Raw genomic sequence first — 17,299 nt, 5'->3', positions numbered from 1 at the left:
AAACACACACTAGCCACTTCAGCAGCATATATATTTCAGCCATGCTATTTTCAAAAGATTTGTTATACTGTATAACGTAATGTGAAATGGGACATTCTGCACAATGAGTACTTTTACTTTTGGTAGGCTACTTTAAGTATATTTTGATGCCGATACTTGTGTACTTTTACTTTGTAAATTTGGAATTTTGGAGTATTTCTACATGGTGACGTTGATACTTTTAATCTTCCACCACTGTGTGTGTGTGTGTGTGTGTGTGTGTGTGTGTGTGTGTGTGTGTGTGTGTGTGTGTGTGTGTGTGTGTGTGTGTGTGTGTGTGTGTGTGTGTGTGTGTGTGTGTGTGTGTGTGTGTGTGTGTGTGTGCGCGTGTGCGTGTGTGTGCGCGCGTGCTCTGCTGGGCCATCAGCAAGGCAGAAGGGGAAGGAGAAGGAGTCTTCTTCCTGGCATCAACATAACCAGAGCAACTCTATGAACCAGAGTCATGCCACCATCAGTCATGCCCCCCCCCCCACACACACACACACACACACACACACACACACACACACACACACACACACACACACACACACACACACACACACACACACCCCCCCACACACACACCCCCACACACACACACACACACACACACACACACACACACACACACACACACACACACACACACACACACACACACACACACACACACACACGCGCGTGTCTGTGCGTGTACTTGTGGGAGGCGTGTTAGATCGTGGACCGTGGACACGCCCACCAGCACTCATGTAGACGCTCAGCAGGACTATATCATGAGCCAGGTCGTTATAACGGCACAGCGAAATCCACTGCCTTCTGAGCTACTGACAATATTCATATTTATTTTGATCAACGAACGCACGTCAGATCATGACTCAAGGTAAGTTATATATAGCCTAGTTATTCCTTGAAATATAGACTATAGTTCTTCTATGTTTAGGCTAGACCTACTAGTGCAGACTCCAGTAGCTTGTTTGATTGTCGTCAATTAAGTATCCTAAAGTAGGTCTATATTTATTTTAATTGATATCATCTTTTTTGTTGCCCGCAATTAAGGGAGCTGGTTGGGTTGGAAAGTGGAAATACGAAAATATAGTGTTTTACTGAGCATTTTGCCTATTATCCTATAGTTTTTATTTAAGCATGTAAAGTTTACAGTAGGCTGTTAGGTCACATATTTGCAGCAAAGTGTGAATGGACAGGAAGGAGTAAACAAATAGCCTGCACTGCAAAAACACCAACATCAATGTAGAAATTAGGTTAGAAAGTAGGTAATTAGATGACTTTCTCTCATTTAGGCTACTTGGGTTCACTGCCATTTAAATACTGCATAACTCCTGCAAACCCCCACTATTGTAGATCTAATCTACCCATGCAATAGAAAGTGTTGAATTCAAAACATGTTTCACCCTGTATGTTTTATGGAGTGATGATTGTCCCACCAAGACCTTGGTCTTTTAATAGCATTTGAGAACAGCTGGAGAAGCCATAGTATGTTAAGTAGCCTAGACATTAATTATGTCACATCATTTGTCTAAACCAGAGGTCTTCAACGTTTTTCAGGCCAAGGACCCCTTAGCTGAGAGAGAGATGAAGCAGGGACCCCCCACTAAATGTATTCTACTATCAAATTGTGTTGCAGATTAAACTTCTTCATAGAGGGTCAAGAAAAGTTGACTTTTTGGGGCGGGGTGGGTCGGTTCTGGTCAAATAGTAATGTGCAGGTTGACCTGTAATAGTTTTCCCCCAAGACATCAACTATGCATTGCTAAAGTAGCCTAGACATAATTTGTCTAAACTCTAATCCAGTGATTCTCAACCTGTGGGTCGGGACCCCCAGGGGGTTCCCCACATAGTTTTGGGGGGGTCCAGAGATGACAAAGCGAGGCGCTGTGAGCTTGTAGATCTGCTATTTTCCCAAGTCAAACTAAATGTAATGCCTCAACTCCTACAATTCCAAGTGCTTGGTCAGGGTCACAGTTCAAATATGACTATTTTGGGGGGTAAAGACTGCTCTAACCCAAAAGAACCTGACCGAAGACCATTAGTCCCGCCCATGTAGGAAATAGAAAATGTCCAGTTTTAAACGTTTCTCCCTATGTTTTAAAAGGAGAAAGTTAATTTATAAATAATTTCGTGCACAGTAGGCTAATATCCTTATGTACTGAAACCCTCAAATGCAGCACAGAAAATGTATGGAATTGCATAGTATTGTATAGCCTATCATTGGTCCTCCTAGAGGGATGTTGTGGGATGACATGCAAACATCCTAGGAAGACTGCTGGATCTACTTTGAAGCCTACTTTGCAGTCAACAGGACGTGCCATCTGTTTACCATGTGTTTTATGCTTAAAGATCTGTGAATGCACCAGTATGTAGTTCTGAACTCAGCATGGGAGGAAAAACAAAATACCTCATTTTAAACCGAGAGTTGGTGTTTACTGTATGACTACAGCGTCATTCATTCATTCACAGCTAACATAGAGACAGTAGAGTTGTGTTACTTTCTCCTGAGTAGGTTTATTATGACTTAAAATAGGGTTATTTTCCCAGGATTTAAATTGTGTTTACTGTACCTGTGACTGTCCACTGCACTCCTGCTAAACTTATTTGGTCTCACTTAACCCATTCAATCCGGGAACGCATCCATGTCACTTTAGACCAGGGGTTTTCAACAGGTGGTCCGTGGACCACTTGTGGTCCCTGAAGGTATTGCATGTGGTCCCTGACCATGTTGCAATATGTTTCTTTCTTCTTGTTCCATGGAACAGTGCATATTATCGACCTGGTGACCTATGATGACATGTCAATGTTGTCAGTTTCTGGGAAGTCGGAGGTCAAGAAATTCCACAGAAAAGGGAGTTAGAATATCAAGAGGGGGAAGTGTACCGGATTGCCTGACGGAGTCATCATTATTAGGAAATGTGGCCATTTAATTGCATGTGTCTGTGTAGTACATGGACCACTGGTTGAGAAACAGTGGGATGTATCATGGGATGCATGCATACAATAGCAAGTGTTAGCAAAGCACTAATCTCACCCAACACAGCAGTGGTCCCCAGGTTGATTCTTAATCAGGGTGGTGGTCCCTGGTTCACAATCAGTTGAAAACTTTAGCTTTAGACTATTACTTTGGGCTATTCAAAAATAGCAGATCTACAAGCTCATAGTGCTACGAGCTTGTAGATCTGCTATTTTCTTTTGGAAAAATCGTTAAAATGTGTGCAAATCTTTGAATGTATATGTTATTTTAAAGCGATTTTTTTTTTACACAAATATTTGCTTCTGGGGATTCTACAAATGTCTTCTAAATCCTAACAGTTTTTTTGGGGGGAAAAAAGTAATGCTGCTATAATATCAGTGGTTCTCAAAACTTTCTTCATGTCAAGGACCCCCAAAATGATATGTATTTGGCTGCGCCCCCCATCTCAAAATATTTTGTTCCAGGGACCCCCAGAAGCAAAGAGTTTGAATTAAAAATGTATATACATATTCAAAGATTTGCACACATTTTCAAAAACAATTTCCCCCAAAATAGCAGATATACAAGCTCATAGTGCGGCACTCGGTGCCGCACTATAAGCTTGTATATCTGCTATTTTTGAATAGCCAAAGAAATGACACAGATTCTTTGGGTCTAAATGGGTTATGGCTTAGTGGTGCTTACTCAGTCTGAGCCAGTCCATCTATGGTGTTGGGCAAGCCTGGTAGACTGGAAGAAAAGCACGAGTGGAGATGCCAAAAGGGCAGATTTAAGGATGGACATGGGTAGAGACTCACTGAGGTAGCACTGGCTATGCTGGAGAATTTACGCACACATGTTATTCATATACTGGAAGCGATTCAGTCCTTGGGTTTATACCACACACCTTTGCAATGCTAAACGTGCAATGCATTTAGCCCATACTAAGCTGCTAGGTGGCTGCTAAGTATAATGAAATTGTGCTTTCTTTGATATTCCTTTGTCGCTGGATGACAGCACACAGATTTACTCGGGAACAACATTCTCACACACGGCACTATAGGAGAACTTAGCATGCGTTGTTTGTCTGCGGTTATTACAACTTTGTGGTTCACCCACTTGTCACTTTCTGTTATTCACCAGACCGCTGCATTTTTTAACCTTTAGATCACGTTACTGAGGCCCTGCATGCTGCTTTTAAATGTTAGGTTAAAACCCCTCATCAGCCTTATATTGAAACAGATTGGAATGCTGCCTCCCCCGTGTACCCCAGAGAGATGAGCCAATGGTTCACTCACCCAGGAGCACATTTAAAAAACACCTTTTTCTTGCTGCTGGCAATAGACAAAACAAATGCTGGATTCCCTAGATCCAACAGTGAGGTAGGAGCTTTGTCCAGATGGTGCCTCATCAGGCTGTTAAATAGTGTGTGTGCTTGCTGTGCAGTGGATTGCTAGAGTGTTCATGGCTCATTATTATTTTTAAAGAGCCTAAAGCAAAAAAAACTCTTGTCATTAGAAACTGAAAAGCAACAGTGAGCTTGACTAGGCTTTTAGTCGCCCTTCAAAAACTATAACTATACTAGCTATAAAAAGAAATAGCATGTTCACCTCAAGTGTTACATTGATTGGCCGCATGTTAGTAATTAAAACCAAGGTCAAGGCCAGTAAAAGATCTGAGCCATTCAGTTGTCTAGGAATGATTCCCCAAATACCACAGTTCAGGAAATGCCTCTGCTGGTGTTTTTGACTTGTTTATTCACACTTAAAGGGATAGTTCACCCAAACATTTTTTATGGAGACTTGAATTCATGGATATTTTTTTTGTTTTTGTCGCGTTCCTAAGCCAATCATTTTATGACCAGCGGACCGGTAGGCAGTGGTTCCGGTAGGAGACACAAAGGAGACTCGTTGTGTCTCCTACCGGAACCGCTGCCGGTCATCAAATTATTGGCTTAGGAATACGACAAAAGCAAAAAAAAAATCCATGAATTCAAGTCTCCATGGGGTGACTAATCAATAGGGAAAAAAGTCATTTTGGGGGTGAACTATCCCTTCAAACCTGACATTTCCACCTCACTCTCATTTTCATGCCTTCTATTAACACTATTGTTTATACTAAGGCTTAATTCACAGAGAGTGATTGTCTAGAAACCTGTCTCGAGGAAGCAGGATGATGAATATTACCACTCCTACAGTAAACAGGAAGTCATAGGGTGGGCTTCTCTTACTCACACAAATGACCATGGAGACAAAAAAGGGATCTGTATTTGCTCAACTCATATAGGGTGTGACTGTGGCGAAGTCATTCATGTGAAATAGCTTCTGTAACCTTGTTTCCCCCCATGTAAATGAGTGTCGAGTGTGAGTTAAATTGACAAAAGCGAGCCCCGGTTTGTAGGATTTGCAATGGCTTTGAAGATCACAAAAACATGAACATTATGCAGGATTGAAAGGACTTCCGCTCCACCCACTGGTAAACTCCTTTTAGAAAAGGGTGTCAATGAAATCTTTGTCTTTAAGGTTCTGTCACAGAGTACACAGAATGGAGCCACACGTCTGGAAACAAACGTAGACAGGCAAACACAATGTTAATATTTATTTTATTCTTTTATGAATTTCTGCTGTCTGTGAGTACATTACATTACACAGGGAAAACAGAGCATAATACATAAATACAAGAACAGAGGTACGAAACAGGTACAAACGGTGCAAAGTGTATCTATTTAAGGCTAAGACTAAAACTATTTTTACTTGGCTCATGTAGTATTGCACTAAGAAAATAGCAGCGTTTTAGAGGGCAATAAATGTTTGTATACTAAACAGTGTTAGGGTTAGGGTTGTTGTAATTGTTTAAGTCAGGGGTGGGCAACTTTGATGATGGAGAGGGCCACTATATTTCCACACTCACTCCAGAGGGCCACAATGCATATACTGTCGGGCCATTCTATGTCACATAAAAGTAGCAAAAATAGCCGATCTACAAGCTCAAAACGCGTCGCAGCGGGACGCGTTTTGAGCTTGTAGATCTGCTATTTTTGCTACTTATTAATTGGAATACTGATTTTTTTTTTGTTGCTATTTTTGTATTTGAATCCTGAAAAGTAACATTTTTATTTCATTTCAAATGCATTTAGTTATACTTATGTTAACTTTATGAACTTAAATACAAATACATTAGACCTAAAAAAGACAATAATATTTAAATACTAGTCATTAATCTACTATAATCCAGACTGAAGTAATTAAAGCGGGTCATCTTTGCAATTGTAACAGCTGAAATCAATAATTTATCAGTATTCCGATATTAACCTGCGGGCCGCATTAAGTGGAGATGGGGGCCGCATGTGGCCCCCGGGCCGCCAGTTGCCCATGTATGGTTTAAGTCATGAGGGTCTTAAGCAATTGTATTTGAGTTAATGTTGGTGAAACTAAGACAACAAGGATTAGTGCTAACTAATAACAGGAAAAGTTTAGTTCTATTGAAATTGTGTTGAAACTGAAATGCAATGTGCTGACCTCCTCTGACACAGCTAGACCATACAGATCACTATACGCGTTTAGTTTACAGTACAAATGTACTATTCCAATATTCATACTAATAAATGTACTATTCTTACAAAGAGATTCATAACAGAAACAGAACATTTTAATTATAATATTATACTATTATAATAATAATAAACGTTGTGTAATATAACATTTTGGATATTTATTCTCCTTTACTTGTGTTCCTCTTCTCAGCATTGGATGTTTCTCACTGGGACCTGCAGTGTGAGTTCAATAACACAGACCATCGCACCGATCTCAACGGAGTGGATCGACTGATCGTGAGGAGAGGCCAGCCATTCAGTGTCAGTCTGTCCCTCCGCTCAGGAGCCTTCCAACCAGGAGCCAGCTCTCTTCACTGCAGTGTGGAAACAGGTATTCGCCGTTCAACCCTGGCAACTAAATGCCGTTGAGTTCAGGGATAGTTTTATATCGTTGCCGTCGGGCAGAAACCTCCTATCTCCATATTCTAGCATTTAGTTTTTTTGTAAATTAACGCCATACTTGATCATACTACAGCGTCACTCAAAAGTGTCAAAAGTTGCAGATGTGCAAGCTCGAAGCGCGGTGCGGAGCCGAAGTATGTTTGGGTTTTATATTGCACATCTCGTGGTTCGTTTGAAATAGTTGAACGTTTTAAAATCGGCACTACAGTTACTGAGACTATTTGAGAACGACCTGACATGTGCAATATAGAATCCAAAGAACTGAAGAAATTCCCCTGTGTGTGGGTGTGTGTGCGCGCACGCGTGCGCTTGTGCGTGTCTGTCTGTGCGCTCGTGCCAGATACACACACGCACGCACGCACGCACGCACGCACGCACACAATACTAATACAGAATATAGCTTCATCCATAATGAAAAAAGTACACTCTTCCCAGTAATAATAACAATCAAGAAATGTATGCCATTATGGTCCAGGAATGAGGGGAAATCATTGTACAAGTGTTCCTGTCATTAAGGAAATCAGTGACGCTATGGAAACGCCTTATTCTGTCTTCTAGTACATATGGTGGGTCATGTTTATTTTTCCCAGGGTTCATTGTGATTTTAAAGCTGATAGGATGGAAGCCCCCCAGGGTTTCTTACCTCATCGGCACAACAACTATCACGTAATGTTTCCCTCGGAAATAACTAACATGTCCTGTAAATGTATACAAAAATGTTGTGCAAATAAATCAAATCAAATCAAATCAAAGGTCTGTTAAGTTCTAGCTTTGTTTAAAGCAGCACTATGTAACTTTCCTCTTCTACCCCGGATTTGAATCCGGTTTCCTGCACAAGTGCCGAAATATTTACCATTGAGCTACAGTAATAGAGCCGACCTGCTTGCTCAGGGGGATAAATTGAATCTTGACCATAGCATTGGTGTCAGATCCTGTGTCTAGGTGAGACATGACCTTTGACACAACCTAAATGTCTCAATAGAAGAGTAGGGAGACAAAATAAGGCGTTTCCGTCAAATCATTGTACCAGTGTTCCTGTCATTAAGGAAATAAGAGACGCTATGGAAACGCCTTATTCTTTACTTTACTTTATTATGGATCCCCGTTAGCACTTGCACTAAGCATGGCTATTCTTCCTGGGGTCCGACACACCCAAAATACACATCATACACAACGAACATTACAGATACAAACACAGAATATAGCTGCAAGCAGCAATTAGCGGTTTCGAGAATAATGGCAGACTGGCAGACTGTGACAAGAGTGGCAGACTGGCAGACTGGCAGACTTTGACAGACTGGCAGACTGGCAGACTGGCAGACTTTGACAGAGTGGCAGACTGGCAGACTGGCAGACTGTGACAGAGTGGCAGACTGGCAGACTGTGACAGACTGTGGCAGACTGGCAGACTGGCAGACAGACAGACTGTGGCAGACTGGCAGACTGGCAGACAGACAGACAGACAGTGACAGAGTGGCAGACTGGCAGACTGTGACAGACTGGCAGACTGGCAGACTGTGACAGAGTGGCAGACAGACAAACAGACAGACTGTGACAGAGTGGCAGAGTGGCAGACTGGCAGACAGACAGACAGTGACAGAGTGGCAGACTGGCAGACTGGCAGACAGGCAGACTGGCAGACTGGCAGACTGGCAGACAGACAGACAGTGACAGAGTGGCAGACTGGCAGACAGACAGACAGACAGACTGTGACAGAGTGGCAGACTGGCAGACAGACAGACAGACAGTGACAGAGTGGCAGACTGGCAGACAGACAGACAGTGACAGAGTGGTAGACAGGCAGACAGACAGACTGTGACAGAGTGACAGACTGGCAGACAGACAGTGACAGAGTGGCAGACTGGCACACAGACAGACAGTGACAGAGTGGCAGACAGGCAGACAGACAGACTGTGACAGAGAGAGAGAGAGAGAGAGAGAGAGAGAGAGAGAGAGAGAGAGAGAGAGAGAGAGAGAGAGAGAGAGAGAGAGAGAGAGAGAGCAAAGTGCACATGTCTGAATTAACAGGGTCATGTTTTGTATAATGCAATTTAAATGTAAACTGTGACGAGTGGGGTTTGAACCGTGGACCTTTGGCACATGAGACTAACACTGTATTGATCAAGCTATTCAATCCACAGCCTTGGTCAGTGAGAAGGGAGAATCCAACAAAACAAAACAAAACAAAAGAGGGAATGAAGTACATCATACATTGAAAACGACTACTCTCAATAAGCGTTTCATTTAACAATTGCATGTTTATTCATTGATACAGTCATGTTGTGTGCAATGCAATTGAGTTGAGGTCTGCATGAGGTGAGATTTGAACCGGCGACCCTCTGGTATCAAGACAGATGATTAAGCCATTGGGCCAACAGACCCGAACTGATGAAAAGGGAGTTCACACACATGACACACTTTCACGCAAATTGCTCAGAAATAGTGGATTTAAATGTTTTTCAAACTGCTCAAAATTGCAGACAATCTAAGGGCGGAGTTTACTGGTTAACAATTGCACATGCATTCATTGATACAGTCATGTTGTGTGCAATGCAATTATAATGAATTCTACATGACGTGGGATTCGAACCAGGAACCCTGTGGTTTCAAGGCAGATGATTAAGCCATTGGGCCAACAGACCTGTACTAGTGAAAAGGGAGTTCACACACATGACACACTTTCACGCAAATTGCACAGAAATCCTTGGTTTAAATGTTTTTCAAACTGCTCAATATATTTCGGAATGGAAACTAGTGGAAAATAGTCGATCTACAAGCTCACAACGCGTTGCTATCTAAAAAGGTGTGAGATTGTAGATCGGCTATTTTCACAAGAAAGTATGTCATACATAAAAAACAATTACTCTCAAAAGCATTTCGTGTTATTGTCTAAACATTGCACATGTCTGAATTAACAGGGTCATGTTTTGTACAATGCAATTTAAATGTGAACTGTAATAAGTGGGATTCGAACCAGGGACCTTCGGCACATGAGACTCACACTCTACCGGTGGAGCTATCCAATACACAGCCTTAGACAGTGAAAAGGGAGAATCCAACAAAACAAAACAAAAGCGCGAATGAAGTACGTCATACATTGAAAATAACTACTTTCAAGTATGCATTTCTCGTCATCTTTAACAATTGCACATGTATTCATTGATATAGTCATGTTGTGTGCAATGCAATTATAATTAAGTCTACCTGAGGTGGGATTCGAACCGGCTACCCTATGGTTTCAAGGCAGATGATTAAGCGATCAAGCTACTGAACCAACACACCTGAACCTGTGAAAAAGGGCCTCAAACATGTATTTGACACAGTTTCATGCAAATTGCTCAGAAATCCTGGATTTAAATGTTTTTCAAACTGCTCAAAATTGCAGACAATCTAAGGGCAGAGCTTACTGGTCAAAGTGATACATGTGTTCCTCATGAGTCAAGGCACATGTGTAAGCAGGTTTAACGGCTGTCGGCCAAACGAGGCATGACTTTTGCCTGTTTAAAGTTTGCATTTTCAAAAAATTGCTATAGCGCCCCCCTTTGACCAATTGGAGTAAGATTGGTTTCAGTGATACTTGGAAGGACCCTCTACAATATTGCAAAGTGTCAAACAAATGTGAGTCTGCATGTATGTGTTAGGGGCAGATGAAAAATTAAAATAAAGCTGCAATTTTCATTGGCTTATAAAAGCTTAACGTTTTCACTTATGGAAAATCCGCTTGGTTACGTCTGTCGGCATTGGTCCAAAGTTCATGTGTATACAGTTTCGTACAGATTGCTCATAAATCCCAGGAGGAGTAGGATTTTTACTGCTTTTTACTGCTTTTCATAGAATTCGAAATGGTGGGAGATCTAAAGGTCAGAGGTCAAAAGTCAAACAGCGAAAGTTGTTAGGCATGAGGAGACGCATGTGTGTATCGAAGTTTCATGGCTGTAGGTCGAACAGGGCATGAGCTGTACCTGTTCAAAGTTGGCATTTTCAATTGAGTGCTACAGCGCCACCCTTTGGCCAATGGTTGTGAGTTTCGGGTTTTCGCCGTTTGGCATAGCCCTCTACCATATTGCCGAATTTCATAAGAAGTGACCAGGCGGTTAGGCCAGAACTGGCAAAAACGGCGGAAGAATAATAATGAAAGTGTAGAGATGTAATAGGGTTCGAAGCCTGATAGGCTCTCGAAACCTAATGAAGTACATCATACATTGAAAACAAGTACTCTCAATAAGCGTTTCATTTAACAATTGCATGTTTATTCATTGATACAGTCATGTTGTGTGTAATGCAATTGAGTTGAGGTCTGCATGAGGTGAGATTTGAACCGGCGACGCTCTGGTATCAAGGCAGATGATTAAGCCATTGGGCCAACAGACCCGAACTGATGAAAAGGGAGTTCACACACATGACACACTTTCACGCAAATTGCTCAGAAATACTGGATTTAAATGTTTTTCAAACTGCTCAAAATTGCAGACAATCTAAGGGCGGAGTTTACTGGTTAACAATTGCACATGCATTCATTGATACAGTCATGTTGTGTGCAATGCAATTATAATGAATTCTACATGACGTGGGATTCGAACCAGGAACCCTGTGGTTTCAAGGCAGATGATTAAGCCATTGGGCCAACAGACCTGTACTAGTGAAAAGGGAGTTCACACACATGACACACTTTCACGCAAATTGCTCAGAAATCCTTGGTTTAAATGTTTTTCAAACTGCTCAATATATTTCGGAATGGAAACTAGTGGAAAATAGTCGATCTACAAGCTCACAACGCGTTGCTATCTAAAAAGGTGTGAGATTGTAGATCGGCTATTTTCACAAGAAAGTATGTCATACATAAAAAAAAACTACTCTCAAAAGCATTTCGTGTTATTGTCTAAACATTGCACTTGTCTGAATTAACAGGATCATTTTTTGTACAATGCAATTTAAATGTGAACTGTAATAAGTGGGATTCGAACCAGGGACCTTCGGCACATGAGACTCACACTCTACTGGTGGAGCTATCCAATACACAGCCTTAGACAGTGAAAAGGGAGAATCCAACCAAACAAAACAAAAGCGCGAATGAAGTACGTCATACATTGAAAAGAACTACTTTCAAGTATGCATTTCTCGTCATCTTTAACAATTGCACATGTATTCATTGGTATAGTCATGTTGTGTGCAATGCAATTATAATTAAGTCTACCTGAGGTGGGATTCGAACCGGCTACCCTATGGTTTCAAGGCAGATGATTAAGCGATCAAGCTATTGAACCAACACACCTGAACCTGTGAAAAAGGGCCTCAAACATGTATTTGACACAGTTTCATGCAAATTGCTCAGAAATCCTGGATTTAAATGTTTTTCAAACTGCTCAAAATTGCAGACAATCTAAGGGCAGAGCTTACTGGTCAAAGTGATACATGTGTTCCTCATGAGTCAAGGCACATGTGTAAGCAGGTTTAACGGCTGTCGGCCAAACGAGGCATGACTTTTGCCTGTTTAAAGTTTGCATTTTCAAAAAATTGCTATAGCGCCCCCCTTTGACCAATTGGAGTAAGATTGGTTTCAGTGATACTTGGAAGGACCCTCTACAATATTGCAAAGTGTCAAACAAATGTGAGTCTGCATGTATGTGTTAGGGGCAGATGAATAATTTAAAAAAAGCTGCAATTTTCATTGGCTTATAAAAGCTTAACGTTTTCACTTATGGAAAATCCGCTAAGTTACGTTTGTCGGCATTGGTCCAAAGTTCATGTGTATACAGTTTCGTACAGATTGCTCATAAATCCCAGGAGAAGTGATTTTTTTACTGCTTTTTACTGCTTTTCATAGAATTCGAAATGGTGGGAGATCTAAAGGTCAGAGGTCAAAAGTCAAACAGTGAAAGTTGTTAGGCATGAGGAGACGCATGTGTGTATCGAAGTTTCATGGCTGTAGGTCGAACAGGGCATGAGCTGTACCTGTTCAAAGTTGGCATTTTCAATTGAGTGCTACAGCGCCACCCTTTGGCCAATGGTTGTGAGTTTCGGGTTTTCGCCGTTTGGCATAGCCCTCTACCATATTGCCGAATTTCATAAGAAGTGACCAGGCGGTTAGGCCAGAACTGGCAAAACCGGCGGAAGATCATGAATTCCTACAGATGTAATAAGGCTTCGAGCCTATTGGCCTCGAAACCTTAACAAAGACAATAGTTCACCTACAAAAAAAAATGTTTCCTTCCTTTTTTTCCCCTAAATCATATTCATGTTAATAACAGACAAGTCAATAAGATGTCAAAGGTTAAACACAAAATCAGTAAAGTTCATGAAATATTGGAAGATACTGTTTTACCATAATTTTGAAACCCTCTTTTGTATTAATGAATCTTCATTGCCTGTCTTCTAGTACAGGGGTTCCCAAAGTTGGGGTCGCGGGACACTGACGGTTGGGGTCGCGTTTTTTTTTTTATTCAACAGAATGGATGAAATGCAATCTAAAAATGATTACAAATAGTACATTTTACCATTTTAATACATTACAAATGCGCACCGAACGTGCAAGTTTATGTGCATAAATGACCTCCAGGGTTAGGTGGGGTCGCGAGTCAATGGCATTATTTTGGGGTCGCTGGCTGAAAGGTTTGGGAACCCATGTTCTAGTACACATGGTGGGTCATGTTTATTTTTCCCAGAGCTCATTGTGATTTTAAAGCTCATAGGATGGAAGGTCTGTTAAGTGCTAGCTTTGTTTAAAGCAGCACTATGTATAGTAACTTACCCCGGATTTGAATCCGGTTTCCTGCACAAGTGCCGAAATCTTTACCATTGAGCTACAGTAATAGAGCCGACCTGCTTGCTCAGGGGGATAAATTGAATCTTGATGGTGTCAGATCCTGTGTCTAGGTTAGACATGACCTTTGACATGACCTAAATGTCTCAATAGAAGAGCAGGGAGACAAAATACAACCACCCCAATTGTATTGACATATTCTACCATACAAATTGGACAAAATTACATTTTATTCATAAAAAAAAAAGTTACATAATGAGGCTTTAAGGACTTAGTGTACCCCTGTAGTCAGCAATATTGCTACTGGACTTTAGACAATACAGTATTCTTCGGTGGCTATGTCTAGGTTTGTTATCAATTAATTTTCCTGCTATTCTCTCCTGTACTCCACACTATTATCACCCAACCCAAGAGCACAAAGTGCAAAGCGGGTGCTAATTGACCTCTCTGTTATTGTTGGAAGCACTTGGTATTTCCTGTCAGGCCATTAGACCTTGCACACACTGGAACAATGGTGAAATATTTCCTCTCAGCTAGGCCATTGAAAACATGCTGGAACAACGTTGAAAATTATCTTTTTCTTCCCCACAGCTTATGTTTCATCTCGATGTCAAGTTTGTTTAGACCACTGTTGCTTACCGTAAAATCCAACTGTTTAAACAGGAAGCATAGCAGGCTGCAGGAAAGTGTGTGTGCATACTGTGCAATGAAAGATAACCTTATCAACGTGAAAGTTCAAGTATTTTTTAAAGACCTTTAAAACTCACCCAATGTGGACAGTTTGCAGGGAAACAGCCCACCCTTGATTTCAATGTATAGAATGGAAGACTCAAAGGGACTCTTTCCTTGGACCAATGCCAAGTGGAGGCACAAAGCAACTCATGTTCATTCATGTCACTGTACTAGTCGCCACATTTGAACTGAGGTCACTAAAGACCCAAGACTAAAGAGCTGCGGTCATCTTCATATACTGGGAAATTGTGTGCCGCCTGCGTGCACGAGGGGAGATTCCAGAGATGTTTGAGCAAAATTAGTTGGGGAATTTGGACTGGTGTGGGAATGTGCCATTTACAGTAACTTTCCATTTGCAATTTATCTTCACTGAGGATGATGTAATATCCTTCACTAAATGCCCTGGACTTCTTCCAGAGTCCATGCCTCCTTGCTCTAACTCAGTGGTTTTCAACCATATTCATATCAAGGTCCATTATATATTCGGCATTTCAGCCACGGACCTCCATTTGATGAGATGTAGCCTCTCAGACCCAAGACTTTTATATATTGTTATCGTTGGATACGATTGTGTCCACAATTGCATGCTGTATTGATGTTGGTACCATAGAAGAGATAACAGGCCAACGTTGATCAAAATAACAATTATTTGAATTAAGTAATGCAGATGTTTAACAATAATGTACAGTAACTCTTGAGAGCGTACAATGAAACCAAATGGACCCGCAAGGGTTCCATTTTACACTCTCAAGAGTTAAAGATCTATAAGTGGTCCATTTGGTTACCAACTCTCCATCATTTAGCTGGGCGACCACCTGGAACCCCCTCAAGGACCACTGGTGGTCCCCGGCCGGACCCACTAGTTGAGAACCACTGCTCTTAACTATATTAAACTCTACACACGCAGGTCCTCACCCGTCTGACCAGTATGGGACCAGAGCCTCCTTCGATCTGTCCGCAAACATCGACACGTCGCGTTGGAGCTCCGCTGTCACCAGCCCCCCGGGGAACATGGTGACCCTGTCCATCTGCTCTCCCCCCGACGCCCCCATCGGCCGCTACACCATGACCCTCGGGGGAGCGGGGCGGTTCGAATTCATCCTGCTCTTTAACCCCTGGTGCCAAGGTGGGTAAACGGACCATGTGTCATGCTGTCATGTCTACATAGTTCTGTGCAGCGATCTTACGACCAAAGAAGGCCTGTACACGATTATGTTTCATACGGAGGCTCCTGAGGGATAAGAGAAAGGTTGCAATGGCAGACAGTAGAATTACAGCAAAAGGATTATTGATGGGTGGATGAGTGGGTCACTGGATATAAGCACTATTACCATAGAGTCTATCTATACTAGTAAACAGACTTTCTGACGTTGATATTCATTTTATCAGACACGCCCCTTTCTATATAAACCCATTTTAACCATGTTAGACTCATGGAAAGCACACGTCCTTGGTTTTGGTGACTGATATTGTCCTTCTAATGCGTGAGGGGGCGTGTTTTTCCAATTACTGTTTTTATTTATAATCTTTTTGGGGGAAATGAAAAAAACATTAAATAAATAAGTACAATAAATTAAATTAAATATCTAATTGAAAGCATACGGCCCCTTCACGCATTAGAAGGACAATATCAGTCACCTCACCAGAACCAAGGACGTGTGTTTTCAATGAATCTTACATGGTTAAAAAGAGTTTGAAGTTTCAATGGGTTTGTATAGGAAGGGGTCTGATAAAATGAATATCAAATACCTAATTACTGAATCAAGTAACTTAAAAACAGAGTAGCAGAGTAGATAAAAATGACCCCAAACATGTTTGAAAGTGAAATATCCCTTTAAGAAAAATGTGTTTACTGATACAGTAATTATTACACTTATTGTCTCATGGCAACAGGGGACTGGGTATACATGGACAATGAAGACAACCTGAGGGAGTACGTCCTGTCTCAGGATGGGATCATCTTTCGAGGCAGTTACAAGCATCCCAAAGAGACGGCATGGAACTTTGGCCAGGTACCAGTACCAACAGGCCCCTGTCGACCTCACCGAGTAAACATTCCAACAAGGGAGCCATGTACTGTATGTCTTCAGAGATAAATGATGATGAGACAGGGTGGGGATCAGTCTGATATGATATGGGCCATTTATCAAGTAGGCTGTGTTTCCTGACATGAACTCAAACATACTGTAGGAACAATTTAGTTAAGGACTCAACAATGTTCCGTGAGAAACAATGATCATAGCTTTCATTCAGAGCTTACAGTCGGCTATGAGATTCTGATAGAATGGCATTCTGTACCTAATCACATAAATGAAGCGCTCGTAAGAGCACTTCATTCTTTGATATCTGATCCAGTCCAGTTGGCCTGTCATTACATGGAGCATTAGAAATGACTGATTATAACATACCAGAAGGACAAATTAGTTATTTGTTCTGCACCTGTTGTTCACAGAGCATTGAACCTCTCTATTTTTAGTTATCACTTGAAAACAGAGGCAATTATACATTATGTTCAGTTCTGCAATGTTATTTCTGTCTCTGTGCAGTTTGAAACTGGGATCTTGGATGCCTGCCTGAGAATCCTAGACATGAACCCTAAATACCTGCGTAATCCTGGTAAAGACTGCTCAGGAAGGAGAAATCCCATCTACGTGTGCAGAGTGCTAAGTGCTATGGTGCGTCCCGATAAGGATCTCTCTCCTTTTCAACATGGCCTTCATGCGTGCAAATACCTAAGTGTGAAAGTTTTGAGTGCTGTCATCAGTGGTGTGAAGTAACTAAGGACATTTACTCAAGTACTGTACTTATAAGTACACGTTTGAGGAATCTT

The 17,299-nt window shown here is 41.5% G+C and overlaps 1 protein-coding gene across 1 annotated transcript in view; it reads left to right on the top strand.

Moving 5' to 3' along the window:
• Window positions 1-798: 798 nt before the first annotated feature.
• The window catches only part of tgm2b (transglutaminase 2b), a 30,186-nt gene continuing 13,685 nt past the window's right edge, over window positions 799-17,299 (top strand). Inside the window, exons 1-5 of the mRNA XM_084063081.1 lie at window positions 799-901; window positions 6,727-6,906; window positions 15,377-15,595; window positions 16,363-16,481; window positions 17,016-17,144. Of these exons, the coding sequence (XP_083919207.1) occupies window positions 892-901; window positions 6,727-6,906; window positions 15,377-15,595; window positions 16,363-16,481; window positions 17,016-17,144 (657 nt within the window). The 5' untranslated portion in view covers window positions 799-891. The remainder of the gene's footprint in view (window positions 902-6,726; window positions 6,907-15,376; window positions 15,596-16,362; window positions 16,482-17,015; window positions 17,145-17,299) is intronic.

This window comes from Gymnoscopelus microlampas (genome assembly GCF_963454915.1).
Source record: "Gymnoscopelus microlampas genome assembly, chromosome: 7".
Classification (NCBI taxonomy): Eukaryota; Metazoa; Chordata; class Actinopteri; order Myctophiformes; family Myctophidae; genus Gymnoscopelus; species Gymnoscopelus microlampas.
The sequence above is the reverse complement of the archived record's forward strand: the minus strand, read 5'-3'. Positions and strand labels throughout refer to the sequence as shown.